This window comes from Oncorhynchus keta, unplaced genomic scaffold, assembly GCF_023373465.1.
Source record: "Oncorhynchus keta strain PuntledgeMale-10-30-2019 unplaced genomic scaffold, Oket_V2 Un_scaffold_17580_pilon_pilon, whole genome shotgun sequence".
Lineage (NCBI taxonomy): Eukaryota > Metazoa > Chordata > Actinopteri > Salmoniformes > Salmonidae > Oncorhynchus > Oncorhynchus keta.
In genome coordinates this window covers 20,458-48,098 of record NW_026290826.1, presented here as the reverse complement: position 1 = coordinate 48,098, position 27,641 = coordinate 20,458, and the positions used below count along the sequence as shown (strand labels likewise).

At 48.7% G+C, this 27,641-nt stretch overlaps 1 protein-coding gene and 1 long non-coding RNA gene across 12 annotated transcripts in view; both read left to right on the top strand.

Annotated features, from left to right (window-relative positions):
- The window catches only part of eps8a (epidermal growth factor receptor pathway substrate 8a), a 175,792-nt gene that overhangs the window by 144,740 nt on the left and 3,411 nt on the right, over positions 1-27,641 (top strand). For 5 of the 9 annotated variants that reach the window (XM_052514476.1, XM_052514474.1, XM_052514477.1 and 2 more), the window contains 8 exons: positions 3,974-4,157; positions 13,235-13,368; positions 15,718-15,832; positions 18,484-18,624; positions 20,931-20,966; positions 23,000-23,023; positions 24,288-24,543; positions 25,718-25,901. In XM_052514476.1, the coding sequence (XP_052370436.1) occupies positions 3,974-4,157; positions 13,235-13,368; positions 15,718-15,832; positions 18,484-18,624; positions 20,931-20,966; positions 23,000-23,023; positions 24,288-24,543; positions 25,718-25,901 (1,074 nt within the window). The remainder of the gene's footprint in view (positions 1-3,973; positions 4,158-13,234; positions 13,369-15,717; positions 15,833-18,483; positions 18,625-20,930; positions 20,967-22,999; positions 23,024-24,287; positions 24,544-25,717; positions 25,902-27,641) is intronic. The other 4 variants (XM_052514481.1, XM_052514479.1, XM_052514478.1 and 1 more) reach the window with 4 other exon arrangements.
- On the top strand, positions 13,375-15,711 carry LOC127927790 (uncharacterized). 3 transcript variants are annotated; one of them, XR_008129062.1, is made up of 4 exons: positions 13,375-13,634; positions 13,884-13,923; positions 14,198-14,518; positions 14,603-15,711. It is a non-coding gene; the product is annotated as an uncharacterized LOC127927790 (long non-coding RNA). The 3 variants fall into 3 exon arrangements; XR_008129064.1 differs by lacking the exon at positions 13,884-13,923 and having other exon boundaries at positions 14,238-14,518; XR_008129063.1 differs by lacking the exon at positions 13,884-13,923.

Sequence of the window (27,641 nt, the reverse complement as noted above, 5' to 3'; positions counted from 1 at the left end):
GTATGGAGTAACACCATTATGTTAGTCTACCTGAGATGCTGCTGTATGGAGTGACACCATTATGTTAGTCTAACTGAGATGCTGCTGTATGGAGTAACACCATTATTTTAGTCTAACTGAGATGCTGCTGTATGGAGTAACACCATTATTTTAGTCTAACTGAGATGCTGCTGTATGGAGTGACACCATTATTTTAGTCTAACTGAGATGCTGCTGTATGGAGTAACACCATTATTTTAGTCTAACTGAGATGCTGCTGTATGGAGTGACACCATTATGTTAGTCTAACTGAGATGCTGCTGTATGGAGTGACACCATTATGTTAGTCTAACTGAGATGCTGCTGTATGGAGTGACACCATTATGTTAGTCTAACTGAGATGCTGCTGTATGGAGTGACACCATTATTTTAGTCTAACTGAGATGCTGCTGTATGGAGTGACACCATTATGTTAGTCTAACTGAGATGCTGCTGTATGGAGTGACACCATTATGTTAGTCTACCTGAGATTCTGCTGTATGGAGTGACACCATTATGTTAGTCTACCTGAGATGCTGCTGTATGGAGTGACACCATTATGTTAGTCTAACTGAGATGCTGCTGTATGGAGTGACACCATTATGTTAGTCTAACTGAGATGCTGCTGTATGGAGTCACACCATTATGTTAGTCTAACTGAGATGCTGCTGTATGGAGTAACACCATTATGTTAGTCTACCTGGGATGCTGCTGTATGGAGTGACACCATTATTTTAGTCTAACTGAGATGCTGCTGTATGGAGTAACACCATTATTTTAGTCTAACTGAGATGCTGCTGTATGGAGTGACACCATTATGTTAGTCTACCTGAGATGCTGCTGTATGGAGTGACACCATTATGTTAGTCTACCTGAGATGCTGCTGTATGGAGTGACACCATTATGTTAGTCTAACTGAGATGCTGCTGTATGGAGTAACACCATTATGTTAGTCTACCTGAGATGCTGCTGTATGGAGTGACACCATTATGTTAGTCTAACTGAGATGCTGCTGTATGGAGTGACACCATTATGTTAGTCTAACTGAGATGCTGCTGTATGGAGTAACACCATTATGTTAGTCTACCTGAGATGCTGCTGTATGGAGTGACACCATTATGTTAGTCTAACTGAGATGCTGCTGTATGGAGTAACACCATTATGTTAGTCTACCTGGGATGCTGCTGTTTTGAGTGACACCATTATGTTAGTCTACCTGAGATGCTGCTGTATGGAGTCACACCATTATGTTAGTCTACCTGAGATGCTGCTGTATGGAGTGACACCATTATGTTAGTCTACCTGAGATGCTGCTGTATGGAGTGACACCATTATGTTAGTCTACCTGAGATGCTGCTGTATGGAGTGACACCATTATGTTAGTCTACCTGGGATGCTGCTGTATGGAGTAACACCATTATGTTAGTCTAACAGAGATGCTGCTGTTCCATAACACCATTATGTTAGTCTAACTGAGATGCTGCTGTAATGCCACCATTATGTTAGTCTAACTGAGATGCTGCTGTATGCCCTCCTGCATCCTTGTCTCACAATGACTCTCTCTCTCTTCCTACCTCTTTCTCTCTCTCTCCCTCCCTCCCTCTCTCTCCCCTCCCTCTCTCTCTCCCCCTCCCTCTCTCCTCCCCTCCCTCTCTCTCTTCCCCTCCCTCTCTCCCATCCATTTCCCTCTCCTCTCTCCCTCCCCCTCCCTCCTCCCTCTCCCCCTCCCTCCCTCTCTCCCTCTCCATTCCCTCTCTCTCTCTTCCCTCCCCTCCCCTCCCTCCCTCCCTCCCTCCCTCCCTCCCTCCCTCCCTTTCTCCCCCCTCTCTCTCCCCCTCTCTCTCTCTCCCTCTCTCCCTCCCTCCCTCTCCCCCTCCCTCTCTCTCTCTCTCTTTCTCTCCCTCCCTCCCTCCTCCCTCCCTTCCCTCTCCCTCTCTCCCCTCCTCCCCTCCCTGCCTCTCCCCCCCCCCTCTCTCCTCCCCTCCCTCTCCCCCTCCCTCCCTCCCTCCCTCCCTCCCCCTCCCTCCCCCCCTCCCCTCCCTCCCTCTCCCTCTCCCTCCCTCTCCCCCTCTCTCCCTCTCCTCTCCCTCTCCCCTCCCTCCCCTCTCCTCCTCCCCTCTCCCTCTCCCTCCCTCTCTCCTCTCCCTCTCCCTCCCCTCCCTCTCCCTCTCCTCCCTCTCTCCTCCCTCTCCCCTCTCTCCCTCCCCTCCCCTCCCTCTCCTCTCCCTCCCTCCTCCTCTCCCCTCCCTCTCCCCCTCCCTCCCTCCCATCCTCTCCCCCTCCCTCCCTCCCTCTCTCCTCCCTCTCCCTCTCCCTCCCTCTCTCCCCCTCCCCTCCCCTCTCTCCCTCTCTCCCTCCCATCCCCTCCCTCTCTCTCCCCTCTCTCCCTCCCCTCTCTCTCTCCTCTCCTCCCTCTCTCCTCCCCTCCCTCTCTCTCTCCCTCTCTCTCCCCTCCCTCCTCCTCCCTCCCTCCCCCTCTCCCCCTCCTCTCTCCCCCCTCCCTCTCTCCTCCCCTCTCCCCCCTCTCTCCTCCCCCCCTCTCTCCTCCCCTCCTCTCTCCCTCTCCCCCTCCCTCCCTCCCTCTCTCCTCCCCTCCCTCTCTCCCTCCTCCCCTCTCTCTCCCTCCCCCCTCCCTCTCCCCCTCCCTCCCTCCCTCCCTCCCCTCTCTCTCCCTTTCTCCTCCCCTCTCCCCCCCCTCCCCCCCCTCCCTCTCTCCCCCCCTCCCTCCCTCTCCCTCCCTCCCTCTCCCTCCCTCCCTCCCCCTCCTCCATCTCCCCCTCCCCTCCCCTCCCTCTCCCCCCCTCCCTCCCCCTCCCTCTCTCCTCCCCCTCCCCCCTCCCTCCCCCCTCCCTCCCTCCCTCTCTCCCCCCCTCCCCTCCCTCTCTCCTCCCCTCCCTCTCTCCTCCCTCTCTCCCCCCTCCCCCCCTCCCTCTCTCTCCTCCCCTCCCTCCCCTCCCTCTCTCTCTCTCCCTCCCTCTCCCCCTCCCTCCCTCTCTCCTCCCCTCCCTCTCTCCTCCCTCTCTCCTCCCCTCCCTCTCCCCCTCCTCCCTCTCCCCCTCCCTCTCTCCTCCCCTCCCTCCCCCTCCCTCCCTCCCCCTCTCCCCCTCCCTCCCTCCCCCTCTCCCCCTCCCCCTCCCCCCCTCCCTCCCCCTCCCCCCCCCCTCCCCCCCCCCTCCCTCCCTCCTCCCTCCCTCCCTCCCCCTCCCCTCCCCCCCTCCCTCCCCCCCCCTCCCTCCCCCTCCCCCCCCTCCCTCTCTCCTCCCCTCCCTCCATTCCCCCTCCCTCCCTCCTCCCCCCCTCCCCTCCCTCCCTCCCCTCTCCCCCCCTCCTCTCTCCCCTCCCCCCCCCTCCCTCCCTCCCTCCCCCTCCCCTCCCTCCCTCCCTCCCTCTCCCCCTCTCCTCCCTCTCCCCTCCCCTCCCCCTCCTCCTCTCCCCTCCCTCCCCCTCCCTCCCTCCCTCCCTCCCTCTCCCTCCCCTCCCCTCCCCTCCCTCCTCTCCCCCCTCCCTCTCTCCTCCCCTCCCCCCTCCCTCCCTCCCTCCCCTCCCCTCCCTCCCCTCCCCCCCTCCTCTCCCCCCTCCCTCCCTCCCTCCCCCCTCCCTCTCTCCTCCCCTCCCTCCCTCCCTCCCCTCCCTCCCTCCCTCCCTCCCCCCCTCCCTCCCTCTCCCTCCCTCTCCCCCCCCCTCCCCCTCTCCCCTCCCTCTCCCCCTCCCCTCCCCCCCCCCTCTCCCCCTCCCTCCCCTCCTCCCTCCCCCCCTCCCCCCTCCTCCCTCCCTCCCCCTCCCCCCCCTCCTCCCTCCCCCCCCCTCCCCTCCCTCTCCCCCTCCCCTCCCTCCTCCCTCCTCTCTCCTCCTCTCTCCCCTCCCCTCCCTCCCTCCCCTCCCTCTCCCTCTCCCCCTCCCTCCCTCCCCCTCCCCTCCCCTCTCCCTCCCTCCCTCCCTCCCTCCCCTTCTCCAGGTTGGAGTGGCCTAAGGACCACTACTTCCCTCCGTGTACGCTGCAGTTCCGTGATGGTTGGGAACCTCCCATGATGCCGTTCGTCCCCCAATCACGAGAGGCAGAGCTGAATCAGCTGACCCAGACCCTCGCCCAATCAGAGATCCTTAGACAGGAGGAGATGGTTCACAGGCTGTCTACTGAGGTACGCACCCTGACCCCTAACCCCTGACCCCTAACCCCTAAACTACTCTGAGATCCTTAGATAGGAGGAGATGGTTCACAGGCTGTCTACTGAGGTACGCACCCTGACCCCTGACCCCTAACCCCTAAACTACTCTGAGATCCTTAGACAGGAGGAGATGGTTCACAGGCTGTCTACTGAGGTACGCACCCTGACCCCTAACCCCTAAACTACTCTGAGATCCTTAGACAGGAGGAGATGGTTCACAGGCTGTCTACTGAGGTACGCACCCTGACCCCTAATCCCTAAACTCTGACCCTAACCGCTAACCCACTCTGAGATCCTTAGACAGGAGGAGATGGTTCACAGGCTGTCTACTGAGGTACGCACCCTGACCCCTAACCCCTAAACTCTGACCCCTAACCCCTAACCCACTCAGAGATCCTTAGACAGGAGGAGATGGTTCACAGGCTGTCTACTGAGGTACGCACCCTGACCCCTAACCCCTGACCCCTAACCCCTAAACTACTCTGAGATCCTTAGATAGGATGAGATGGTTCACAGGCTGTCTACTGAGGTACGCACCCTGACCCCTAATCCCTAAATTCTGACCCCTAACCCCTAACCCACTCTGAGATCCTTAGACAGGAGGAGATGGTTCACAGGCTGTCTACTGAGGTACGCACCCTGACCCCTAATCCCTAAACTCTGACCCTAACCGCTAACCCACTCTGAGATCCTTAGACAGGAGGAGATGGTTCACAGGCTGTCTACTGAGGTACGCACCCTGACCCCTAACCCCTAAACTCTGACCCCTAACCCCTAAACTACTCTGAGATCCTTAGATAGGATGAGATGGTTCACAGGCTGTCTATTGAGGTACGCACCCTGACCCCTAATCCCTAAATTCTGACCCCTAACCCCTAACCCACTCTGAGATCCTTAGATAGGAGGAGATGGTTCACATGTCTACTGAGGTACGCACCCTAACCCCTGACCCCTAAACTATGACCCCTAGCCCCTATCAATAATGACAGTCCCTTCATCAGGGGCGGCAGCGTAGCCTAGTGGTTAGAGCGTTGGACTAGTAACCGGAAGGTTCAGTTCAAACCCCGAGCTGACAAGGTACAAATCTGTCGTTCTGCCCCTGAACAGACAGTTAACCCACTGTTCCCAGGCCGTCATTGAAAATAAGAATATGTTCTTAACTGACTTGCCTGGTTTCCTTCTCACCCCCCTTCTCCCCCCCCAACAAGATTTAGATGCAAGTGGCTGTTCCACTGGTTGTCATCAGGTGTATGCAATTTGAAGTCCTCTGGATAAGAGCGTCTGCTAAATGACTTAAATGTAAATGTAAAATGTTAAATAAAGGTAAAAAAAAAATTTTTTAAATCAGTAATGACAGTCCCTTCATCAGTAATGACAGTCCCTTCATCAGTAATGACAGTCCTTCATCAGTAATGACAGTCCCTTCATCATCAGTAATGACAGTCCCTTCATCAATAATGACAGTCCCTTCATCAATAATGACAGTCCCTTCATCAGTAATGACAGTCCCTTCATCAGTAATGACAGTCCCTTCATCAGTAATGACAGTCCCTTCATCAGTAATGACAGTCCCTTCATCAATAATGACAGTCCCTTCATCAGTAATGACAGTCCCTTCATCAATAATGACAGTCCCTTCATCAATAATGACAGTCCCTTCATCAGTAATGACAGTCCCTTCATCAGTAATGACAGTCCCTTCATCAGTAATGACAGTCCCTTCATCAATAATGACAGTCCCTTCATCAATAATGACAGTCCCTTCATCAATAATGACAGTCCCTTCATCAATAATGACAGTCCCTTCATCAATAATGACAGTCCCTTCATCAGTAATGACAGTCCCTTCATCAATAATGACAGTCCCTTCATCAGTAATGACAGTCCCTTCATCAGTAATGACAGTCCCTTCATCAGTAATGACAGTCCCTTCATCAGTAATGACAGTCCCTTCATCAGTAATGACAGTCCCTTCATCAGTAATGACAGTCCCTTCATCAGTAATGACAGTCCCTTCATCAGTAATGACAGTCCCTTCATCAGTAATGACAGTCCCTTCATCAGTAATGACAGTCCCTTCATCAGTAATGACAGTCCCTTCATCAGTAATGACAGTCCCTTCATCAGTAATGACAGTCCCTTCATCAGTAATGACAGTCCCTTCATCAGTAATGACAGTCCCTTCATCAGTAATGACAGTCCCTTCATCAGTAATGACAGTCCCTTCATCAGTAATGACAGTCCTTCATCAGTAATGACAGTCCCTTCATCAGTAATGACAGTCCCTTCATCAGTAATGACAGTCCCTTCATCAGTAATGACAGTCCTTCATCAATAATGACAGTCCCTTCATCAGTAATGACAGTCCCTTCATCAGTAATGACAGTCCCTTCATCAGTAATGACAGTCCCTTCATCATAATGACAGTCCCTTCATCAATAATGACAGTCCCTTCATCAGTAATGACAGTCCCTTCATCAGTAATGACAGTCCCTTCATCAATAATGACAGTCCCTTCATCAGTAATGACAGTCCCTTCATCATCAGTAATGACAGTCCCTTCATCAATAATGACAGTCCCTTCATCAATAATGACAGTCCCTTCATCAGTAATGACAGTCCCTTCATCAGTAATGACAGTCCTTCATCAGTAATGACAGTCCCTTCATCAGTAATGACAGTCCCTTCATCAGTAATGACAGTCCTTCATCAGTAATGACAGTCCCTTCATCAGTAATGACAGTCCCTTCATCAGTAATGACAGTCCTTCATCAGTAATGACAGTCCCTTCATCAGTAATGACAGTCCCTTCATCAGTAATGACAGTCCCTTCATCAGTAATGACAGTCCCTTCATCAGTAATGACAGTCCCTTCATCAGTAATGACAGTCCCTTCATCAGTAATGACAGTCCTTCATCAGTAATGACAGTCCCTTCATCCCTTCATCAGTAATGACAGTCCCTTCATCAGTAATGACAGTCCCTCAGTCATCAGTCCCTTCATCAATGACAGTCCCTTCATCAGTAATGACAGTCCCTTCATCAGTAATGACAGTCCCTTCATCAATAATGACAGTCCCTTCATCAGTAATGACAGTCCCTTCATCAATAATGACAGTCCCTTCATCAGTAATGACAGTCCCTTCATCAGTAATGACAGTCCTTCATCAGTAATGACAGTCCCTTCATCAGTAATGACAGTCCCTTCATCAATAATGACAGTCCCTTCATCATAATGACAGTCCCTTCATCAATAATCAGTCCCTTCATCAGTAATGACAGTCCCTTCATCAGTAATGACAGTCCCTTCATCAGTAATGACAGTCCCTTCATCAGTAATGACAGTCCCTTCATCAGTAATGACAGTCCCTTCATCAGTAATGACAGTCCCTTCATCCCTTCATCAGTAATGACAGTCCCTTCATCAGTAATGACAGTCCCTTCATCAGTAATGACAGTCCCTTCATCCCTTCATCAGTAATGACAGTCCCTTCATCAGTAATGACAGTCCCTTCATCAATAATGACAGTCCCTTCATCAATAATGACAGTCCCTTCATCAGTAATGACAGTCCCTTCATCATAATGACAGTCCCTTCATCAGTAATGACAGTCCCATCAGTAATGACAGTCCTTCATCAGTAATGACAGTCCCCCTTCATCAGTAATGACAGTCCCTTCATCAATAATGACAGTCCCTTCATCAGTAATGACAGTCCCTTCATCAGTAATGACAGTCCCTTCATCAATAATGACAGTCCCTTCATCAGTAATGACAGTCCTTCATCAGTAATGACAGTCCCTTCATCAATAATGACAGTCCCTTCATCAGTAATGACAGTCCCTTCATCAGTAATGACAGTCCCTTCATCAGTAATGACAGTCCTTCATCAGTAATGACAGTCCCTTCATCAGTAATGACAGTCCCTTCATCAATAATGACAGTCCCTTCATCAGTAATGACAGTCCTTCATCAGTGACCCTTCATCAGTAATGACAGTCCCTTCATCAATAATGACAGTCCCTTCATCAGTAATGACAGTCCCTTCATCAGTAATGACAGTCCTTCATCAGTAATGACAGTCCCTTCATCAGTAATGACAGTCCCTTCATCAGTAATGACAGTCCCTTCATCAATAATGACAGTCCCTTCATCAGTAATGACAGTCCCTTCATCAGTAATGACAGTCCCTTCATCAGTAATGACAGTCCTTCATAATGACAGTCCCTTCATCAAGACAGTCCCTTCATCAGTAATGACAGTCCCTTCATCAGTAATGACAGTCCCTTCATCAGTAATGACAGTCCCTTCATCAGTAATGACAGTCCCATCAATAATGACAGTCCAGTCCCTTCATCAGTAATGACAGTCCCTTCATCAATAATGACAGTCCCTTCATCAGTAATGACAGTCCCTTCATCAATAATGACAGTCCCTTCATCAATAATGACAGTCCTTCATCAATAATGACAGTCCCATCATAATGACAGTAATGACAGTCCCTTCATCAATAATGACAGTCCCTTCATCAATAATGACAGTCCCTTCATCAGTAATGACAGTCCCTTCATCAGTAATGACCCTTCATCAATAATGACAGTCCCTTCATCAATAATGACAGTCCCTTCATCAGTAATGACAGTCCTTCATCAGTAATGACAGTCCCTTCATCAATAATGACAGTCCCTTCATCAGTAATGACAGTCCCTTCATCAGTAATGACAGTCCCTTCATCAATAATGACAGTCCCTTCATCAATAATGACAGTCCCTTCATCAGTAATGACAGTCCCTTCATCAGTAATGACAGTCCCTTCATCAATAATGACAGTCCCTTCATCAGTAATGACAGTCCCTTCATCATAATGACAGTCCCTTCATCAGTAATGACAGTCCCTTCATCAGTAATGACAGTCCCTTCATCAGTAATGACAGTCCTTCATCAGTAATGACAGTCCCTTCATCAGTAATGACAGTCCCTTCATCAGTAATGACAGTCCCTTCATCAGTAATGACAGTCCCTTCATCAGTAATGACAGTCCCTTCATCAGTAATGACAGTCCCTTCATCCCTTCATCAGTAATGACAGTCCCTTCATCAGACAGTCCCTTCATCAATAATGACAGTCCCTTCATCAGTAATGACAGTCCCTTCATCAGTAATGACAGTCCCTTCATCAGTAATGACAGTCCTTCATCAATAATGACAGTCCCTTCATCAGTAATGACAGTCCCTTCATCAGTAATGACAGTCCTTCATCAATAATGACAGTCCCTTCATCAATAATGACAGTCCCTTCATCAGTAATGACAGTCCCTTCATCAGTAATGACAGTCCCTTCATCAGTAATGACAGTCCTTCATCAGTCCCTTCATCAGTAATGACAGTCCCTTCATCAGTAATGACAGTCCCTTCATCAGTAATGACAGTCCTTCATCAGTAATGACAGTCCCTTCATCAATAATGACAGTCCCTTCATCAATAATGACAGTCCTTCATCAGAATGACAGTCCCTTCATCAGTAATGACAGTCCCTTCATCAGTAATGACAGTCCCTTCATCAGAATGACAGTCCCTTCATCAGTAATGACAGTCCCTTCATCAGTAATGACAGTCCCTTCATCAGTAATGACAGTCCCTTCATCAGTAATGACAGTCCCTTCATCAGTAATGACAGTCCCTTCATCAGTAATGACAGTCCTTCATCAGTAATGACAGTCCCTTCATCAATAATGACAGTCCCTTCATCAATAATGACAGTCCCTTCATCAGTAATGACAGTCCCTTCATCAGTAATGACAGTCCCTTCATCAGTAATGACAGTCCCTTCATCAGTAATGACAGTCCCTTCATCAGTAATGACAGTCCCTTCATCAGTAATGACAGTCCCTTCATCAATAATGACAGTCCCTTCATCAGTAATGACAGTCCCTTCATCAGTAATGACAGTCCCTTCATCAGTAATGACAGTCCCTTCATCAGTAATGACAGTCCCTTCATCAGTAATGACAGTCCCTTCATCAGTAATGACAGTCCCTTCATCAGTAATGACAGTCCCTTCATCAATAATGACAGTCCCTTCATCAGTAATGACAGTCCCTTCATCAATAATGACAGTCCCTTCATCAGTAATGACAGTCTCTTCATCAGTAATGACAGGCCGTTTATCAATAATGACAGTCCCATCAATAATGACAGTCCCTTCATCAGTAATGACAGTCCCTTCATCAATAATGACAGTCCCTTCATCAATAATGACAGTCCCTTCATCAGTAATGACAGATCAGTAATGACAGTCCCTTCATCAGTAATGACAGTCCCTTCATCAATAATGACAGTCCCTTCATCAGTAATGACAGTCCCTTCATCAGTAATGACAGTCCTTCATCAATAATGACAGTCCCTTCATCAGTAATGACAGTCCCTTCATCAGTAATGACAGTCCCTTCATCAGTAATGACAGTCCCTTCATCAGTAATGACAGTCCCTTCATCAGTAATGACAGTCCCTTCATCAATAATGACAGTCCCTTCATCAGTAATGACAGTCCCTTCATCAGTAATGACAGTCCCTTCATCATAATGACAGTCCTTCATCATAATGACAGTCCCTTCATCAGTAATGACAGTCCCTTCATCAGTAATGACAGTCCCTTCATCAGTAATGACAGACAGTCCCTCCCTTCATCAGTAATGACAGTCCCTTCATCAATAATGACAGTCCCTTCATCAGTAATGACAGTCCCTTCATCAGTAATGACAGTCCCTTCATCAGTAATGACAGTCCTTCATCAGTAATGACAGTCCCTTCATCAATAATGACAGTCCCTTCATCATCACAGTAATCAGTAATGACAGTCCCTTCATCAGTAATGACAGTCCCTCATCAGTAATGACAGTCCCTTCATCAGTAATGACAGTCCCTTCATCAGTAATGACAGTCCCTTCATCAGTAATGACAGTCCCTTCATCAGTAATGACAGTCCCTTCATCAATAATGACAGTCCCTTCATCAGTAATGACAGTCCCTTCATCAGTAATGACAGTCCCTTCATCAATAATGACAGTCCCTTCATCAGTAATGACAGTCCCTTCATCAGTAATGACAGTCCCTTCATCAGTAATGACAGTCCCTTCATCAGTAATGACAGTCCCTTCATCAGTAATGACAGTCCCTTCATCAATAATGACAGTCCCTTCATCAGTAATGACAGTCCCTTCATCAATAATGACAGTCCCTTCATCAGTAATGACAGTCCCTTCATCAGTAATGACAGTCCCTTCATCAATAATGACAGTCCCTTCATCAGTAATGACAGTCCCTTCATCAGTAATGACAGTCCCTTCATCAGTAATGACAGTCCCTTCATCAGTAATGACAGTCCCTTCATCAATAATGACAGTCCCTTCATCAGTAATGACAGTCCCTTCATCAGTAATGACAGTCCCTTCATCAGTAATGACAGTCCCTTCATCAGTAATGACAGTCCCTTCATCAGTAATGACAGTCCCTTCATCAATAATGACAGTCCCTTCATCAGTAATGACAGTCCCTTCATCAGTAATGACAGTCCCTTCATCAGTAATGACAGTCCCTTCATCAGTAATGACAGTCCCTTCATCAGTAATGACAGTCCCTTCATCAGTAATGACAGTCCCTTCATCAGTAATGACAGTCCCTTCATCAGTAATGACAGTCCCTTCATCAATAATGACAGTCCCTTCATCAATAATGACAGTCCCTTCATCAGTAATGACAGTCCCTTCATCAGTAATGACAGTCCCTTCATCAGTAATGACAGTCCCTTCATCAGTAATGACAGTCCCTTCATCAATAATGACAGTCCCTTCATCAATAATGACAGTCCCTTCATCAATAATGACAGTCCCTTCATCAGTAATGACAGTCCCTTCATCAATAATGACAGTCCCTTCATCAGTAATGACAGTCCCTTCATCAGTAATGACAGTCCCTTCATCAGTAATGACAGTCCCTTCATCAGTAATGACAGTCCCTTCATCAGTAATGACAGTCCCATCATCAGTAATGACAGTCCCTTCATCAATAATGACAGTCCCTTCATCAGTAATGACAGTCCCTTCATCAGTAATGACAGTCCCATCATCAGTAATGACAGTCCCTTCATCAGTAATGACAGTCCCTTCATCAGTAATGACAGTCCCTTCATCAGTAATGACAGTCCCTTCATCAGTAATGACAGTCCCTTCATCAGTAATGACAGTCCTTCATCAGAATGACAGTCCCTTCAGTCCCTTCATCAGTAATGACAGTCCCTTCATCAAATGACAGTCCTTCATCAGTAATGACAGTCCCTTCATCATAATGACAGTCCCTTCATCAGTAATGACAGTCCCTTCATCAATAATGACAGTCCCTTCATCAATAATGACAGTCCCTTCATCAGTAATGACAGTCCCTTCATCAGTAATGACAGTCCCTTCATCAATAATGACAGTCCCTTCATCAATAATGACAGTCCCTTCATCAGTAATGACAGTCCCTTCATCAGTAATGACAGTCCCTTCATCAGTAATGACAGTCCCTTCATCAGTAATGACAGTCCCTTCATCAATAATGACAGTCCCTTCATCAGTAATGACAGTCCCTTCATCAGTAATGACAGTCCCTTCATCAGTAATGACAGTCCCTTCATCAGTAATGACAGTCCTTCATCCCTTCATCAGTAATGACAGTCCCTTCATCAATAATGACAGTCCCTTCATCAGTAATGACAGTCCCTTCATCAATAATGACAGTCCCTTCATCAGTAATGACAGTCCCTTCATCAGTAATGACAGTCCCTTCATCAGTAATGACAGTCTCTTCATCAATAATGACAATATTTTCATGAATAATGACAGTCCATTGATGAATAATGACAGTCCCTTCATCAGTAATGACAATATTTCCATCAATAATGACAGTCCATTGATGAATAATGACAGTCCATTGATCAGTGATCACAGTCTCTTCATCAGTGATAATAACTGAGAGTTCAGCTGATGTGTTTGTGTTATCTGTCTCCCTCAGCATCCGGGTGTTCAGGACTTCCCATCTCCACAAGGGTATGCATTGGACAACAAGGCCTACAAACGCATGCACCTCTCGGACCAGGGCACGGCCGTGCAGGCCTTCAACCAGGCCGTCTCACGACACGTAGACCGGTAACGCTGTGGTCACCTGACTGAACCCAACGCCCTGAAGAACTGGCCATGTTTTACCGTCTATAAAACCAATGGCCCTCTGGGCACACTTCACTTACTCTAAATCTGAACTGTAAAACTGTCCCCTCTCAACTGGGAAACATATTCTTTCCTGCTGTTGTAGCATCTTCCAATCTCATCTCTCTCTCTCTCTGAGAATAAACATCACATCCCAGGAAGTAGCTAGGTAACTGTAGAATAAACATCACATCCCAGGAAGTAGCTAGGTAACTGTAGAATAAACATCACATCCCAGGAAGTAGCTAGCTAACTGTAGAATAAACATCACATCCCAGGAAGTAGCTAGCTAACTGTAGAATAAACATCACATCCCAGGAAGTAGCTAGCTACCTGTAGAATAAACATCACATCCCAGGAAGTAGCTAGCTAACTGTAGAATAAACATCACATCCCAGGGAAACATAGCTGTTGTAGCATAACTGTAGAATAAACATCACATCCCAGGAAGTAGCTAGCTAACTGTAGAATAAACATCACATCCCAGGAAGTAGCTAGGTAACTGTAGAATAAACATCACATCCCAGGAAGTAGCTAGCTAACTGTAGAATAAACATCACATCCCAGGAAGTAGCTAGCTAACTGTAGAATAAACATCACATCCCAGGAAGTAGCTAAACTACCTGTAGAATAAACATCACATCCCAGGAAGTAGCTAGCTAGAATAAACTGTCCCAGAATAAACATAAACACATCCCAGGAAGTAGCTAGCTACCTGTAGAATAAACATCACATCCCTAGGAATAAACATCACATCCCAGGAAGTAGCTAGCTAACTGTAGAATAAACATCACATCCCAGGAAGTAGCTAGCTAACTGTAGAATAAACATCACATCCCAGGAAGTAGCTAGCTAACTGTAGAATAAACATCACATCCCAGGAAGTAGCTAGCTACCTGTAGAATAAACATCACATCCCAGGAAGTAGCTAGCTAACTGTAGAATAAACATCACATCCCAGGAAGTAGCTAGCTAACTGTAGAATAAACATCACATCCCAGGAAGTAGCTAGCTAACTGTAGAATAAACATCACATCCCAGGAAGTAGCTAGGTAACTGTGAAAATAAACATCACATCCCAGGAAGTAGCTAGGTAACGGTAGAATAAACATCACATCCCAGGAAGTAGCTAGCTAACTGTAGAATAAACATCACATCCCAGTGAGTAGCTAGCTAGCTAACGATTGAATAAATATCACATCCCAGGAAGTAGCTAGGTAACTGTGAAAATAAACATCACATCCCAGGAAGTAGCTAGCTAACGATTGAATAAACATCACATCCCAGTGAAGTAGCTAGATAGCTAACGATTTAATAAATATCACATCCCAGGAAGTAGCTAGGTACTCTGTAAAAATAAACATCACATCCCAGGAAGTAGCTAGGTACCTGTAGAATAAACATCACATCCCAGTGAGTAGCTAGCTAGCTGTAGAATAAATATCACATCCCAGGAAGTAGCTAGCTAACTGTAGAATAAACATCACATCCCAGTGAGTAGCTAGCTAGCTAACGATTGAAGAAACATCACATCACAGGAAGTAGCTAACTAACAATTGAATAAACATCACATCCCAGTGAGTAGCTAGCTAGCTAACGGTTGAATAAACATAATGAGCGTCAGGTAGTAGCTAGCTAGCTAGCTAAAGGTAGCAGCATGAGGGACAGGAAGTAGTTATTTCCTACTGGTGTTGAATCTGCCAATCTCATCTCTTACTCTCCCCTATTGGTTCACACCGGATCCTCTGACATTGTGTCTGTATTCACAGTGTTGTCTCCTTTCCATTGGGATTCACATCCTCCGTTCTTATCCTCTTAGGGGTTAACAGGCTAACACTCTGACTCTATAATGTTCTACTGTATATAAAAACATCACAACTCTGGGTGCTTGGGGTAATCTTGATCAATCACAGCCCCCTCTATCCTCTCCCTATCCCTCTGTTCTCTCTCTAACCTCTGATGTTAAAGTTGGGCCACTTCTCCTCGGCCGGGACAGTCAGTAGCAGTAGCATGTCGGTGTCTGCGGTCCATGTTCGGCTTTATCCCCGTTCAGTCATGTCCATAAGCATGCAGCTTGTACCACCACACCGTGCAGTGTGTCTCCTGCAGTGTCGTACTGTACTGTGGGTTTTTTGGACGTTGAGATGTGCTCGGTCTGTGGTGCACAACGCATGTTGTGGTTTTGGATGATGATATGATTGGATACGACATGTGCATTCATCCTCAGTGTATCAGTTCTACTGTTAGTCCATCCGTCTAACCCCCTGACCTCTTAACCTCTGACGTGAACAGGAACTACGAGGCCCACGGCAGCAGAGGTCAGCCGAAACTGTTTGCCAAATCCAAGTACGACTTCGTGGCCAGAAACAACACGGAGCTGTCATTGGTACAGGACGAGGTTGTGGAGGTAAGGAACGGTTAACCCAAACATTTAACACGAAGGCTCACTGCAACATGTAACGTCAGTGTAATAACCCCAGAATAGTTAAAGCCGGTTGTTTCAGACCCTGCGTCACGGCACATAGTTATCAACGTCTTCGTTTCACCAATGTTGTCTTGTGTCGATCACGAGAACACTCATTTTACGACAAGAACCACTAGATGGCAGTGGAGAGCACAGACACATGTTGTGCTCAATGTTTGACCCCAGGGGAGAACGATTGCCCCCTCTCGATGAAGCCCACAAAGTTCATGGCCGACCGCCGGTACTGTAGGCATTGTTTGCAGAAAATGGGATACCGCAGTATAGTGAATGGGAAAATGGCTTCGTGGTTAATCTTAGTGTAAATAAAATAAAACATTGAACACAATCATGTTACCAGTAAATACCTCTATTACACCAGATGTATGTTCTTGAGCCGATTAGTTTAAAATCACACACGGAAGAAGTTTGAAGGATCATTTAGTTGCTAATGGCAGCCTGCAGTACCCCAGTCAATCAGAGGAGGCAGCACTGAGTTAGCCTGCAGTACCCCAGTCAATCAGAGGAGGCAGCACTGAGTTAGCCTGCAGTACCCCGGTCAATCAGAGGAGGCAGCACTGAGTTAGCCTGCAGTACCCCGGTCAATCAGAGGAGGCAGCACTGAGTTAGCCTGCAGTACCCCAGTCAATCAGAGGAGACAGCACTGAGTTAGCCTGCAGTACCCCGGTCAATGTGAGGAGGCAGCACTGAGTTAGCCTGCAGTACCCCGGTCAATGTGAGGAGGCAGCACTGAGTTAGCCTGCAGTACCCCGGTCAATGTGAGGAGACAGCACTGAGTTAGCCTGCAGTACCCCGGTCAATCAGAGGAGACAGCACTGAGTTAGCCTGCAGTACCCCGGTCAATGTGAGGAGGCAGCACTGAGTTAGCCTGCAGTACCCCGGTCAATGTGAGGAGGCAGCACTGAGTTAGCCTGCAGTACCCCGGTCAATGTGAGGAGGCAGCACTGAGTTAGCCTGCAGTACCCCGGTCAATGTGAGGAGGCAGCACTGAGTTAGCCTGCAGTACCCCGGTCAATGTGAGGAGGCAGCACTGAGTTAGCCTGCAGTTCCCCGGTCAATCAGAGGAGGCAGCACTGAGTTAGCCTGCAGTACCCCGGTCAATGTGAGGAGACAGCACTGAGTTAGCCTGCAGTACCCCGGTCAATGTGAGGAGACAGCACTGAGTTAGCCTGCAGTACCCCGGTCAATGTGAGGAGACAGCACTGAGTTAGCCTGCAGTACCCCGGTCAATGTGAGGAGACAGCACTGAGTTAGCCTGCAGTACCCCGGTCAATGTGAGGAGACAGCACTGAGTTAGCCTGCAGTACCCCGGTCAATGTGAGGAGACAGCACTGAGTTAGCCTGCAGTACCCCGGTCAATGTGAGGAGACAGCACTGAGTTAGCCTGCATCGTCACTTTCTGGCGTAGCTCAAACTGTGAGCATGTTACGTATCCATCGGAAGCCATCTTAACAGATGACTTTGTCTTCAAATGCCCTATTGCCACTTCACATAGGAATGAGTGGTGTCATGGGATCGATGGCTTTGTCGATTCATATACAGTCATTGGTTTAACCACATCTACCCCAAGTCAGGTCCATCTACAACACACTGTAACCAATCCTCCCCCTGGTAACCCTGGTCATCTACAACACACTGTAACCGATCCTCCTCCTGGTAACCCTGGTCCATCTACAACACACTGTAACCAATCCTCCCCCTGGTAACCCTGGTCAGGTCCATCTACAACACACTGTAACCAATTCTCCCCTGGTAACCCTGGTCCATCTACAACACACTGTAACCAATCCTCCCTCTGGTAACCCTGGTCCATCTACAACACACTGTAACCAATCCTCCTCCTGGTAACCCTGGTCCATCTACAACACACTGTAACCAATCCTCCCCTGGTAACCCTGGTCCATCTACAACACACTGTAACCAATTCTCCCCTGGTAACCCTGGTCAGGTCCATCTACAACACACTGTAACCAATCCTCCCCCTGGTAACCCTGGTCAGGTCCATCTACAACACACTGTAACCAATGTCCCCTGGTAACCCTGGTCAGGTCCATCTACAACACACTGAACTTTGTCCCCTGGTAACCCTGGTCCATCTACAACACACTGTAATGAATGGTCCCCTGGTAACCCTGGTCAGGTCCATCTACAACACACTGTAACCAATCCTCCCCCTGGTAACCCTGGTCCATCTACAACACACTGTAACCAATCCTCCCCCTGGTAACCCTGGTCAGGTCCATCTACAACACACTGTAACCAATTCTCCCCTGGTAACCCTGGTCCATCCATCTACAACACACTGTAACCAATTCTCCCCTGGTAACCCTGGTCAGGTCCATCTACAACACACTGTAACCAATCCTCCCCTGGTAACCCTGGTCAGGTCCATCTACAACACACTGTAACCAATTCTCCCCTGGTAACCCTGGTCAGGTCCATCTACAACACACTGTAACCAACCCTCCCCTGGTAACCCTGGTCCATCTACAACACACTGTAACCAATTCTCCCCTGGTAACCCTGGTCCATCTACAACACACTGTAACCAATTCTCCCCTGGTAACCCTGGTCAGGTGCTGGATGACAGGAAGCAGTGGTGGAAAGTGTGTAACTGCTCCGGGGCGTCTGGCTATGTGCCAAACAACATCCTGGAGGTCACCAAGGCTGTGGACGTCACGGTGCGGGGGGAACCCATCTATAGCCATACTATACAGGTGAGTCCCTGGACGGTGTTTCAGAATAAGGTATTGATATTCTCAGCATTTCTATGTTAATATTAGTCATGTTGATAGAGTACAATAATACAGTCGTGGCCAAATGTTTTGAGAATGACTCAAATATTAATATTCACGTCTGCTGCCTCAGTTTGTATGATGGCAATTTGCATATACTCCAGAATGTTATGAAGAGTGATCAGATGAATTGCAATTAACTGCAAAGTCCCTCTTTGCCATGCAAATGAACTGAATCCCCCAAAAACATTTCTACTGCATTTCAGCCCTGCCACAAAAGGACCAGCTGACATCATGTCAGTGATTCTCTCGTTAACACAGGTGTGAGTGTTGATGAGGACAAGGCTGGAGATCACTCTGTCATGCTGATTGAGTTCGAATAACACACTGGAAGCTTCAAATGGAGGGTGGTGCTTGGAATCATTGGTCTTCCTCTGTCAATCATGGTTTCCTGCAAGGAAACACCTGCCATCATCATTGCTTTGCACAAAAAGTGCTTCACGGGCAAGGATATTGCTGCCAGTAAGATTGCACCTAAATCAACCATTTAACGGATCATCAAGAACTTCAAGGAGAGAGGTCCAATTGTTCTGAAGAAGGCTTCAGGGCGCCCAAGAAAGTCCAGCAAGCGCAAGTACCGTCTCCTAAAGTTGATTCAGCTGTGGGATCGGGGCACCACCAGTACAGAGCTTGCTCAGGAATGGCAGCAGGCAGGTGTGAGTGCATCTGCACGCACAGTGAGGCGAAGACTTTTGGAGGATGGCCTGGTGTCAAGAAGGGCAGCAAAGAAGCCACTTCTCTCCAGGAAAAACATCAGGGACAGACTGATATTCTGCAAAAGGTACAGGGATTGGACTGCTGAGGACTGGGGTAAAGTCATTTTCTCTGAATCCCCTTTCCGATTGTTTGGGGCATCCGGAAATAAAGCTTGTCCGGAGAAGACAAGGTGAGCGCTACCATCAGTCCTGTTTCATGCCAACAGTAAAGCATCCTGAGACCATTCATGTGTGGGGTTGCTTCTCAGCCAAGGGAGTGGGGCTCACTCACAATTTTGCCTAAAAACACACCCATGAATAAAGAGAGGTACCAACACATCCTCCGAGAGCAACTTCTCCCAACCATCCAGGAACAGTTTGGTGATGAACAATGCCTTTTCCAGTATGATGGAGCACCTTGCCATTAGGCAAAAGTGACAACTAAGTGGCTCGGAAACTCCCCAGACCTTAATCCCATTGAGAACTTGTGGTCAATCCTCAAGAGGCGGGTGGACAAACAAAAACACACAAATTCTGACAAACTCCAAGCATTGATTATGCAAGAATGGGCTGCCATCAGTCAGGATGTGGCCCAGAAGTTAATTGGCAGCATGACAGGGCGGATTGCAGAGGTCTTGAAAAAGAACACTGCAAATATTGACTCTGCATCAAATGAATGTAATTGTCAATAAAAGCCTTTGACACGTATGAAATGCCTGTAATTATACTTCAGTATCCATAGTAACATCTGACAAAAATATATAAAGACACTGAGGGAGACTTTGTGAAAATGAATATCTGTGTCTCAAAACGTTTTGCCACGACTGTAGACTCCTCTCCTCCACATGTTCACCAGTTCTATTGACAGAGTAAAGCATCTCATCAGCCATTAAATCATGTCCCTGTCATACATCTCATATTCATCTCTGTCTGTCTGTCTGTCTGTCTGTCTGTCTGTCTGTCTGTCTGTCTGTCTGTCTGTCTGTCTGTCTGTCTGTCTGTCTGTCTGTCTGTCTGTCCCTTCTGTCTGTCTGTCTGTCTGTCTGTCTGTCTGTCTGTCTGTCTGTCTGTCTGTCTGTCTGTCTGTCTGTCTGTCTGTCTGTGTCTGTCTGTCCTGTCTGTCTGTCTGTCTGTCTGTCTGTCTGTCTGTCTGTCTGTCTGTCTGTGTCTGTCCACCTGTCTGTCTGTCTGCCAAAGTCTGTCTGGTCTGTCTGTCTGTCTGTCTGTCTGTCTGTCTGTCTGTCTGTCTGTCTGTCTGTCTGTCTGTCTGCAACCTGTCTGTCTGTCTGTCTGTCTGTCTGTCTGTCTGTCTGTCTGTCTGTCTGTCTGTCTGTCTGTGTCTGCAACCTGTCTGTGTCTGCAACCTGTCTGTCTCTGTCTGCCTGTCTGTCTGTGTCTGTTTGTCTGTCTCTGTCTGTCTGTAACCTGTCTGTAACCTGTCTGTCCTGTCTGTAACCTGTCTGCAACCTGTCTGTCTGTCTGTCTGTCTGTCTGTCTCCATTCCACCTGCTCCTCTTTGTCTTTCACATAAAGCTAATGATGCCAAAGAAGGAGTTTGAGTTGTTCAAGGTATGGTTGGTTGGACCAGAGTCATACTGCATATATATATACTATATATATGGCTCTGGGTTAGAATGGCTCTGTGTGCTGAGTGCCTTTAGTGCAGTGATGGGCAGCTTTGATGGGGGCCACAAAAATCTGAACTTATCATGAGGGTGTTTTCCCACTTCCATACCCACACATGCAGTCGGAGCCGGCCCCTAACCTTCTGGTGGCCCTAACCTTCTGCAGTCGGAGCCGGCCCCTAACCTTCTGGTGGCCCTAACCTTCTGCAGTCGGAGCTGGCCCCTAACCTTCTGCAGTCGGAGCTGGCCCCTAACCTTCTGGTGGCCCTAACCTTCTGCAGTCGGAGCCGGCCCCTAACCTTCTGGTGGCCCTAACCTTCTGCAGTCGGAGCCGGCCCTAACCTTCTGCAGTCGGAGCCAGCCCCTATCCTTCTGCAGTCGGAGCCGGCCCCTAACCTTCTGCAGTCGGAGCCGGCCCCTAACCTTCTGCAGTCGGAGCCGGCCCTAACCTTCTGCAGTCGGAGCCGGCCCTAACCTTCTGCAGTCGGAGCCGGCCCTAACCTTCTGCAGTCGGAGCCGGCCCTAACCTTCTGCAGTCGGAGCCGGCCCTAACCTTCTGCAGTCGGAGCCGGCCCTAACCTTCTGCAGTCGGAGCCGGCCCTAACCTTCTGCAGTCGGAGCCGGCCCTAACCTTCTGCAGTCGGAGCCGGCCCTAATCTTCTGGTGGCCCTAACCTTCTGCAGTCGGAGCCGGCCCTAATCTTCTGGTGGCCCTAACCTTCTGCAGTCGGAGCCGGCCCTAATCTTCTGGTGGCCCTAACCTTCTGCAGTCGGAGCCGGCCCTAACCTCCTGCAGTCGGAGCCGGCCCTAACCTCCTGCAGTCGGAGCCGGCCCTAACCTCCTGCAGTCGGAGCCGGCCCTAACCTCCTGCAGTCGGAGCCGGCCCTAACCTTCTGCAGTCGGAGCCGGCCCGAACCTTCTGCAGTCGGAGCCGGCCCTAATCTTCTGGTGGCCCTAACCTTCTGCAGTCGGAGCCGGCCCTAATCTTCTGGTGGCCCTAACCTTCTGCAGTCGGAGTCGGCCCTAACCTTCTGCAGTCGGAGCCGGCCCTAACCTTCTGCAGTCGGAGCCGGCCCTAACCTTCTGAAGTTGGAGCCGGCCCTAATCTTCTGGTGGCCCTAACCTTCTGCAGTCGGAGCCGGCCCCTATCCTTCTGCAGTCGGAGCCGGCCCTAATCTCCTGCAGTCTGTAGTGTTTTAGTTTCCCCTGTAGCCGAGCTAGTGGAGGGATCTGTCTCCCTTCCATATTATAGACGTCTAGATTCCCTCTGTAGTGTATCAGTTTCCCCTGTAGCCGAGCTAGTGGAGGGATCTGTCTCTCTTCCATATTATAGACGTCTAGATTCCCTCTGTAGTGTATCAGTTTCCCCTCTAGCCGAGCTAGTGGAGGGATCTGTCTCCCTTCCATTTTATAGACGTCTAGATTCCCTCTGTAGTGTATCAGTTTCCCCTCTAGCCGAGCTAGTGGAGGGATCTGTCTCCCTTCCATTTTATAGACGTCTAGATTCCCTCTGTAGTGTATCAGTTCCATATTACCACCACCTTGTCAATGTGCTGTGGGTTCATCTGAACCATATTACCACCACCTTGTCAATGTGCTGTGGTTTTATCTGAACCATATTACCACCACCTTGTCAATGTGCTGTGGTTTCATCTGAACCATATTACCACCACCTTGTCAATGTGCTGTGGTTTCATCTGAACCATATTACCACCACCTTGTCAATGTGCTGTGGTTTCATCTGAACCATATTACCACCACCTTGTCAATGTGCTGTGGTTTCATCTGAACCATATTACCACCACCTTGTCAATGTGCTGTGGTTTCATCTGAACCATATTACCACCACCTTGTCAATGTGCTGTGGTTTTGAGGTTTCTTGTCAGTTGTCTTTGCACCTGAGTGAGTTTGCGGTGGGAAATCTACAGTACAACACCTCACAACTCACATGTTTTTTTCCCCATTTCCTCATGCAAGCAATTACTGGGAGAGTTGAACGAGGTAACTAAGCAACGTCTGCTTCATATTAATACAGTTACTGGGAGAGTTGAACGAGGTAACTAAGCAACGTCTGCTTCATATTAATACAGTTACTGGGAGAGTTGAACGAGGTAACTAAGCAACGTCTGCTTCATATTAATACAGTTACTGGGAGAGTTGAACGAGGTAACTAAGCAACGTCTGCTTCATATTAATACAGTTACTGGGAGAGTTGAACGAGGTAACTAAGCAACGTCTGCTTCATATTAATACAGTTACTGGGAGAGTTGAACGAGGTAACTAAGCAACGTCTGCTTCATATTAATACAGTTACTGGGAGAGTTGAACAAGGTAACTAAGCAACGTCTGCTTCATATTAATACAGTTACTGGGAGAGTTGAACGAGGTAACTAAGCAACGTCTGCTTCATATTAATACAGTTACTGGGAGAGTTGAACGAGGTAACTAAGCAACGTCTGCTTCATATTAATACAGTTACTGGGAGAGTTGAACGAGGTAACTAAGCAACGTCTGCTTCATATTAATACAGTTACTGGGAGAGTTGAACGAGGTAACTAAGCAACGTCTGCTTCATATTAATACAGTTACTGGGAGAGTTGAACGAGGTAACTAAGCAACGTCTGCTTCATATTAATACAGTGGATGGAATTGGCTGATTGTATCTTGTTTTTGATTATTATATATTTTTTTACCCCTTTTTCTCCCTAATTTCGTGATATCTAATTGGTAGTTACAGTCTTGTCTCATCGCTGCAACTCCCGTACGGACTTGGGCCGTGCGTCCTCCGAAACACAACCCAGCCAAGAAGCACTGCTTCTTGACACAGCGCGCATCCAATCCGGAAGCCAGCCGCACCAATGTGTTGGAGGAAACACCGTACACCTGGCAACCTTGGTTAGCGCGCACTGCACCCGGCCCGCCACAGGAGTCGCTAGTGCGCGATGAGACAAGGATATCCCAGCCGGTCAAAACCCTCCCGTAACCCGGACGACGCTGGGCCAATTGTGCGCTGCCCCATGGGTCTCTCGGTCGCGGCGGGCTGAGACAGAGCCTGGACTCAATCCCAGAATCTCTAGTGGCACAGCTAGCACTGCGATGCAGAGCCTTAGACCACTGAGACAGAGCCTGGACTCAATCCCAGAATCTCTAGTGGCACAGCTAGCACTGCGATGCAGAGCCTTAGACCACTGCGCCACTCGGGAGGCCCAGGCTAGATCTGTTCTGAGTTCACCACTACAGTCTCCTCGTCTCTTCTCCTCCTCAGAAACAGCGGACGGACTACGTCCCCAAACCCATGGCCACCCCCATGCCCCCCATCCCCACACCCCCCATCCCCACACCCCTCCCTCCTGCCCCTCCACGTCTCCCCACCCCTCCCCTGCCCCCCCCGGCCGAACCCCCCCGCCCCCCTCCCAGCACGGTGAGCAGACAGAGCAGCAACACCTCCAGTGACTCCGGAAGCATCCCAGCCAGTGTCACCATGAGAGACCACCCAAACCAGAAACCCCAGCCAGTCAACCGTAAGGCACACCTGGCTTCATGTAACTTTAGGAAAGGTTGAGTGTCTGTGTACTGTAATGTCTAATGGGTGTCTGTGTACTGTAATGTCTAATGGGTGTCTGTGTACTGTAATGTCTAATGGGTGTCTGTGTACTGTAATGTCTAATGGGTGTCTGTGTACTGTACTGTCTCCTGGGTGTCTGTGTACTGTACTGTCTAATGGGTGTCTGTGTACTGTACTGTCTAATGGGTTGTAATGTCTAATGGGTGTCTGTGTACTGTACTGTCTAATGGGTGTCTGTGTACTGTACTGTCTAATGGGTGTCTGTGTACTGTAATGTCTAATGGGTGTCTGTGTACTGTAATGTCTAATGGGTGTCTGTGTACTGTAATGTCTAATGGGTGTCTGTGTACTGTACTGTCTAATGGGTGTCTGTGTACTGTAATGTCTAATGGGTGTCTGTGTACTGTAATGTCTAATGGGTGTCTGTGTACTGTAATGTCTAATGGGTGTCTGTGTACTGTAATGTCTAATGGGTGTCTGTGTACTGTAATGTCTAATGGGTGTCTGTGTACTGTAATGTCTAATGGGTGTCTGTGTACTGTAATGTCTAATGGGTGTCTGTGTACTGTACTGTCTAATGGGTGTCTGTGTACTGTACTGTCTAATGGGTGTCTGTGTACTGTAATGTCTAATGGGTGTCTGTGTACTGTAATGTCTAATGGGTGTCTGTGTACTGTACTGTCTAATGGGTGTCTGTGTACTGTACTGTCTCCTGGTGGCTGACGGTGGGCAGGGTTAATATCAGGAGTCTGGATTAGTGTTAGGGTCAGGGTTCAGGGGTCAGGGTTGGGGTTTAGGTGGTATGGTTAATGTTGTGTCCTGTAGGGAGGAGGGTCAGGGTTCAGGGTTGGGGTTTAGGTGGTATGGTTAATGTTGTGTCCTGTAGGGAGGAGGGTCAGGGGTCAGGGTTGGGGTTTAGGTGGTATGGTTAATGTTGTGTCCTGTAGGGAGGAGGGTCAGGGTTCAGGGTTGGGGTTTAGGTGGTATGGTTAATGTTGTGTCCTGTAGGGAGGAGGGTCAGGGGTCAGGGTTGGGGTTTAGGTGGTATGGTTAATGTTGTGTCCTGTAGGGAGGAGGGTCACGGGTCAGGGTTGGGGTTTAGGTGGTATGGTTAATGTTGTGTCCTGTAGGGAGGAAGTCCAACATGGAGGAGGTTCAGGACGAGTTGATGCACCGCCTCACGTTGGGTCGAAGCGCCAACAAGAAGTTTGCTGTTCCTGCTCGCAGCACCTCCCTCCCGTCCGTCAACATCACGTACGACTCCTCCCCTGACGAGGTCAAGGCCTGGCTGCAGCTGAAGGGGTTCAGCTCTGTGTACGTCATGTAACATACACTACCGTTCAACAGGTTGGGGTCACTTAGAAATGTCCATGTTTTCCATGCAAACATACATGAAATATAGTCAAGACGTTGACAAGGTTATAAATCATTAATTTCTTTCAATTGAAATTATAATTGTGTCCTTCAAAACTTTGCTTTAGTCAAAGAATCCTCCATTTGCAGCAATTACAGCCTTGCAGACCTTTGGCAGTCTAGTCTTGTCAATTTGTTGAGGTAATCTGAAGAGATTTCACCCCATGCTTCCTGAAACACCTCCCACAAGTTGAATTGATTTGATGGGCCCCTTCTTATACGGTCAAGCTGCTCCCACAGCAGCTCAATAGGGTTGGGATCCGGTGACTGTGCTGGCCACTCCATTATAGACAGAATACCAGCTGACTGCTTCTTCCCTAAATATTTCTTGCATAGTTTGGAGCTGTGTTTTGGATCATTGTCCTGTTGTGGGAGGAAATTGGCTCCAATTCAGCGTCGCAAAATGGAGTGATAGCCTTCCTTCTTCAAGATCCCTTTGACCCTGTACAAATCTCCCACTTTACCACCACCAAAGCAGCCCCAGACCATCACATTGCCTCCACCTCCACCAGACCATCACATTGCCTCCACCTCCACCAGACCATCACATTGCCTCCACCTCCACCAGACCATCACATTGCCTCCACCTCCACCAGACCATCACATTGCCTCCACCTCCACCAGACCATCACATTGCCTCCACCTCCACCAGACCATCACATTGCCTCCACCTCCACCAGACCATCACATTGCCTCCACCTCCACCAGACCATCACATTGCCTCCACCTCCACCAGACCATCACATTGCCTCCACCTCCCCCAGACCATCACATTGCCTCCACCTCCCCAGACCATCACATTGCCTCCACCTCCACCAGACCATCACATTGCCTCCACCTCCCCCAGACCATCACATTGCCTCCACCTCCCCCAGACCATCACATTGCCTCCACCAGACCATCACATTGCCTCCACCTCCACCAGACCATCACATTGCCTCCCCCAGACCATCACATTGCCTCCACCTCCCCCAGACCATCACATTACCTCCACCAGACCATCACATTGCCTCCACCTCCCCCAGACCATCACATTGCCTCCACTAATATATGCCATTTAGCAGACGCCTTTATCCAAAGCGACTTACAGTCATGTGTGCATACATTCTACGTGTGGGTGGTCCCGGGAATCGAACCCACTACCCTGGCGTTACAAGCGCCATGCTCTACCAACTCACCTTATACCACCACTCCACCTCCCCCAGACCATCACATTGCCTCCCCCAGACCATCACATTGCCTCCACCTCCACCAGACCATCACATTGCCTCCACCAGACCATCACATTGCCTCCACCTCCACCAGACCATCACATTGCCTCTACCAGACCATCACATTGCCTCCACCTCCACCAGACCATCACATTGCCTCCACCAGACCATCACATTGCCTCCACCTCCCCCAGACCATCACATTGCCTCCACCAGACCATCACATTGCCTCCACGTCCACCAGACCATCACATTGCCTCCACCTCCACCAGACCATCACATTGCCTCCCCCAGACCATCACATTGCCTCCCCCAGACCATCACATTGCCTCCCCCAGACCATCACATTGCCTCCACCAGACCATCACATTGCCTCCACCAGACCATCACATTGCCTCCCCCAGACCATCACATTGCCTCCACGTCCACC